The 5,389-nt window shown below is 37.3% G+C and overlaps 1 protein-coding gene across 1 annotated transcript; it reads left to right on the top strand.

Annotated features, from left to right (window-relative positions):
* Nucleotides 1–341: 341 nt before the first annotated feature.
* Nucleotides 342–4,935, top strand: LOC104409453 (chromosome unknown open reading frame, human C4orf33). The gene is given in 7 exon segments (XM_010019325.1): nucleotides 342–520; nucleotides 522–535; nucleotides 2,685–2,737; nucleotides 2,874–2,981; nucleotides 3,092–3,135; nucleotides 3,137–3,289; nucleotides 4,839–4,935. Coding segments are annotated over 7 exon segments (639 nt in total). The 5' UTR covers nucleotides 342–350.
* Nucleotides 4,936–5,389: the final 454 nt, after the last annotated feature.

The following is a 5,389-nucleotide window of genomic DNA, read 5'->3' as shown; positions in this document are numbered from 1 at the left end:
AAGGTCCTGTAGTGGAGACTTTGTGTTCTCTTAATAGATATTTCTTATGGCTTTGGAAGTGTTTATTTAGGTACATAGTTGAAATACCTTAAACTTGGTAAGAGTTGGGGTGATTTGTTACCATGCAAGTATAAAAATCTATGAAAAGCATTCATGTAACTGCTTATTTAGTTGCTTAAAAAAGTTAAACTATTTCAGTTCTTCTAATATCTAAAAACATTGACTTTGTACAAAAGTGTGCTTTTTTTTTTTTTTTTTTTCTTCTCCTGGCCAGGCAAACAGTACAGTTGGTGCTGAAATGGAATCAAAGATGATAGTGACAGAACCTTCCTTTCTCATTTATGTAGTGTATGAAGATGGAATTTACAATTAAACACATATGGAATGGTTTACCTGTGAGCCATGAGCCAGCAACAACTGGGCTGAAGTCAGACAATGTGGGACTGCTAATGGGAATTAGTGCTCCCTTCTTTAATGACCCTCCAGCACTACTTGGAGAGCTGGGGAAACCTTTCAGTAGACTGGGACTACGAGGGTAAGCGTAACTGTTCTGCAGTTATATCTGATTTGTGCAGACACTGATATTCCTCTGTAGTTAATATGCCTGGCCTTTATTTAAGAGTCTGCAATGGCTATTTTTTTCACTGATCTAATGGTTGTGAGTGTATGACATCTAATTCAGTTTGTTCGGTCACAGTACTGCTTGTACTGAAATGTAAAGTAGAAATTTACTATTCTATTCTATCCAGAGCAGTCCAGGAAAGAGCTTAGTTGCAATCAGTGCCTTATCCTTAAACTCCTTAAGTAACTGTGTCATGCTATATTCAGCTGAAAACTACCCCAAACTGTACCAAGAGCAATGCTCTTTTTCTAGGTGATGAAATGATTTTCATCACTAGCACTGCTGACCCTGTGGTGAATGGCTGTTTTATAGTAGTGCAACAATACAAATGACTGGGAAAAGAAGCAAATACGATTTCAGTCACTCCATGGCTGGGAAGAAATGGAGTCCAATGAGCTGGACTGATTTCAGGAATGATGAGGCTAGCTCTCCCTAGTCAAGGAAGACAGCCTAGTCAAGTGCCTAGTGTAGGCAATCAAAGTTAGTTTCTGAGTTACTGATATAACTTGTAGAATACAGAGGCTTAACATGTTTGAATATCAAAATAATTTTGTGGAGTGTATGTATGTCCTGGGTTCAGCTACAGCAGTCATTTTTTTTCTCCTCCTTAGTAGCTGGTGCAGTGCTGTGGTTTTGACTTTCAGTCTGGGAACAACACTGATAACACCGATGTTTTTAGTTGTTGCTCAGTAATGTTTTCTCTGACCAAGGACTTTCTCAGTCTCATGCTCTGCCAGGGCGGAGGGGAAGCCAGGAGGAAGCAGAGACAGGACACCTGAGCCAAACTGGCCAAAGGGGTATTCCATACCACAGCACGTCATGCCCAGTATATAAACTGGGGGGAGTTACCTGGAAGGCCCAGATCGCTGCTTGGGTCAGGCTGTGTATTGGTCGGCGGGGGGGGAGCAATTGTATCCTCTCCCCTTGTTATTTCCTTTATCATCATTATTATTGGTATCAGTAGTGGTTTGTATTATACCTTAGTTACTTGACTGCTCTTACCTCAACCCGTGGGAATTACATTCTTTTGAATTCTCCCCGGGAGCAAGGGGAAGAAGAAGAGGGGGAGTGAGTGAGCGGCTGCGTGGTTCTGAGTTACCAGCTGTGCTTAAACCATGGCAGTGTATACATGAATGCATTTGCAGTTGGTAAGTAGAAGGGAAATCCTAAAGATGGGTTCTGCTTTTGCTTTAAGAAGTGGAGAATCTATGTCTATTTTAATTGGTATTCCACAGTCTTACTGAGGACTGGGAGAGTGTGAAACAAATAGATAACAGCTTATAAAATATAATTCAAGACTGTACCCAGGTGGAATGGGGAATATTCTTATAGTAATGCTGTATTCTTTGTCACTTCCTGTCAGTATTGTCACTTTCACCTGCTTTGAATAATGCAAGAATTTGTTTCTAGTGGTTCTCTACTTCCTAATTATTGAACTATTCTGATTAAAGGCCTATTAAAACAGTGGTAGCACCTCTCTGGTATGATTATACTAAACAGACTTATGTAAAAAAAAAAATCATAATTCTAACTAAAGCTTTTTAATAATGTCATTGCTGTTGAGAAACACCATTATAATTCTACTTTGTGTTCCTGAAAGGTGGTTCAACAATCATATGTGGCTTTCAGGCCATATGATTGACTGGGATCACTTTCTCTTGGTCAGCTTTATTCACAGCAAGCATACTGGATGAAATAGCTGTGTGGTGATGCTTTTCTTACTTTGTAGAGAGCTAACTTTAGTTAGTAGATAGGCCATATTTTTCTGCAGCATCAAGATGAGTGTTTTGAAAGTTGGAAGTGGTAAATAGATTACTACAATGCTTTTTAAAGCTCCTTATGATAAGCATTGGAAATAAAAGCTCTTGAAGTTAGTTATGGCTCAGCATTTCAAATAGTTAGGAAGCTGTCAGTAGCATGTCCGCAGCTAGTCAAAGTCTGGCACGGTCCAGGCCAAAAATCATGAAACTAGAGTTGTCTTAGGGGGATATGAAAGTCTTATGGTATTATAAAATAGTTACTATAAAATACTGATAGTCTATTTTGGTGGGTTTGTTTTTAGTTGTAGAAGCAGTTTTCCTGAATGACAGAACTGGGCAGTATTTAGAAGTTGAGGTTTGTCTTCAAGTACAGCACTCTGGAAGTTACAAATGTTATTTGCATTTTGAGTTCTAATGCTTGTAAGGTATGTGTATGAGGAAGACTACAAATTGTTCCTATATGGGGAGTGTACATATTTGTTGCAGAACAGTGCACTAATATTTGTGTAACTGGCATAATTTTAAGAAAATGGTGCTCTGATTTTTTTGACAGGCATGGACAACGCTTGGTGCTTTTTGGCAGAAGAGGAGTATGGAAAGTAAGTGGTCAAGTACATTCTTAATGTACAGAAAACCTAGTTATTTTTAAGTACCTGTTGCCTGATTAGAAGATGTCATTATCTCTGTTTATTTTTTCTGTCTTTAACAGGAAGAACTTCCTTTAGAGTTTGAGGTGACCAGAATGAAAACCAAGAGAGGGTAAAGCTCATCTTCCTTGGGATTATTTTCCATCATTCATTAACAAGTTCAATGCATTTGCAATTCATGGATCAGGAGAAGAAAGAAAATATGAAGTGCTTTATCCTGTACCTCAACATGAACTACAGGAAGGACAGAAACCAGATTTGTAAGCATAAAATTAGCTTTTCTGTAATATAGTTGCACTGTTTCTGGAATACTTAAAGAAAGCTAATCTGGCTTTCTTTGAGCGCTGCTAGTATTTTGATTATATTGCTTTTCCACAGATCCATTGGCACTGTGCTTTCTGTAAAGCACTGTGGCAGATAGCTGTAATTAGTGCTTGATTTCCGTGTTATCATCCCTTAGGTAAATAGAAAATGATCTGCTTTTTCCTTTCCTCCAGCGCCTCCTGAATTGCCATTTAGTGTTCCTTTTACCAGATACATTTCCAGAACACCTCTTTTGCTTCTCCCCTAGTGTTCCAAACAACCTAACCTCTACAGATGGCTCCATATTAGAGAAAAATTTGAAAAGGCAGACTAAACTGAAAAGTATAATGAAAGGATACCCAGTATTGATAGGAAAAATTAGGATTTTTTTTTTTAAATTGTGCTTTAGGCCTGTTTATTTTCTTTGACTGTAAGGCTGAGATGATTTGATTAAAAACTGCTACTTCTGGGCATTTTGTATAAATGAACTTGCTTTAGAGGATACATTATAGTTCTTACGCAAACTTGTTACTAAACATACATTGGCAGCCAGGTAAGTAAATTTTAGATTAATTGCCCTTTTTGTGTTTATTTAAGAAAAACTTTGCCTCTGCAACTGTTTATTTAAAAAAATTGTAACCTGTTGCTAATAAAATAAATACCCTTTCTTAGTGTTTCATAAGAAATAGATACTATTTATTTTTCTCTGGTAAACTGGCTGTAATATTTTTCAGGAAGGAATTCTTTCTTTCAAAAAAACCCTTGACTTTTCAGACATTGATAGAAGTTGCAATTATGTGAAGAGATTGCTCCTTGCTACTTTCATTGCTCTTAGTTTATCTTTACTCTTAGAAATCTCTTCCCAGTAAGAAAATTCCATTTACCTTTTAAAATGATGAGTTTAGTCTCAGAGGTTCTGTCTACTATTAATTAGCAATTGGCTTCAGTGTCTTCATTCTATTGTTTCTGTGTGGTAGCTTAAAGGAGAAATTCTTAGCAAGAAATGATTCATAAGAGAAAATAAAAGTTTTAGTCTTAGAGAAAAAAATGTTTGCTAGCTTCGTTACCCAATCTCCGCCTTTTTCTGTAAGGAAAGAATATCCCTGTGATACAACTTTTCAAATGGTCAGGAGTTGCAGGTTTTTATTCTATTGGAGTGTGGGTAAGTTGTAAAGCGGGATATCACTGTGTTCGCTCTGACTGCAGTTCCAGGCAAGATAAGCTGAGGGAGTTTAGAAGGTGAGCACTTTAACTTCGCTTTATGCTGTGTGTTGCTTGTTCGTAGCTGAGAATTTTGCCCTGTGTTTTTCCAGGACAAGATTTTCAGAAACATGGTAGTGTTTTATTTATACACTTACGTTTTGGAAAATGAACACATGGAATGCTGGTTATGTTCCTATCCAGGAAAACTTGAAAATAGACATGAGTTAGGCTTGCTGAGGATACTGTCTTTTATTAAGACACACTACAAGAATTACAACTTTTTTATTTCACTTTTCTTTGCAGTCATTGCCTGGAATCTTTTGAAGATTTGAACCTGAAAGGAATAGTGGGAGAAGATTGAAAGCAGCCTGAATCAGATATTTGGAAATCTCTCAGTTAAATGGATTGAGGCATAAATTTTTATAGCATTAAGGTTGGATGAAGCTGTATGGAAGCAACTTCTTTATTCTGAGCAGAGTTTGTAAATACCAGATTAGTAAGGTTTTCCTTGACATCAAAATCATGGATCAGTCTTAAAATCAACTGTAAAGTATCTGAATGTACATAGTATGTAACAGGTGTGTTCCAGTTCATCTAGGTATGGAGTTTTTCATATGTGCAAGAGGTGAATCTGCTCCTACCAAGGATGTGGAAAAAGTGTGCTAAAATTACAGCTGTGGTTTTGTGAGAGCTCTGTCCTGAGAAGGCCAGTATCTGGCTTGGAATCCTTTGGTTTCCTGGAGTTACTCCGTTTCTACTGTATTTTCTTGTTTGTTGTTCTGTTCCACGAGTCTCGCGTGCCTAAATATTTTTTTTTTTTTTGATTGCAATCAGGAGAAAGAATGCCTGTTCTG

This window comes from Nestor notabilis, unplaced genomic scaffold (genome assembly GCF_000696875.1).
Source record: "Nestor notabilis isolate BGI_N333 unplaced genomic scaffold, ASM69687v1 scaffold158, whole genome shotgun sequence".
In the NCBI taxonomy this organism is placed as follows: Eukaryota; Metazoa; Chordata; class Aves; order Psittaciformes; family Psittacidae; genus Nestor; species Nestor notabilis.
This window is presented reverse-complemented; position numbering and strand designations above follow the sequence as displayed.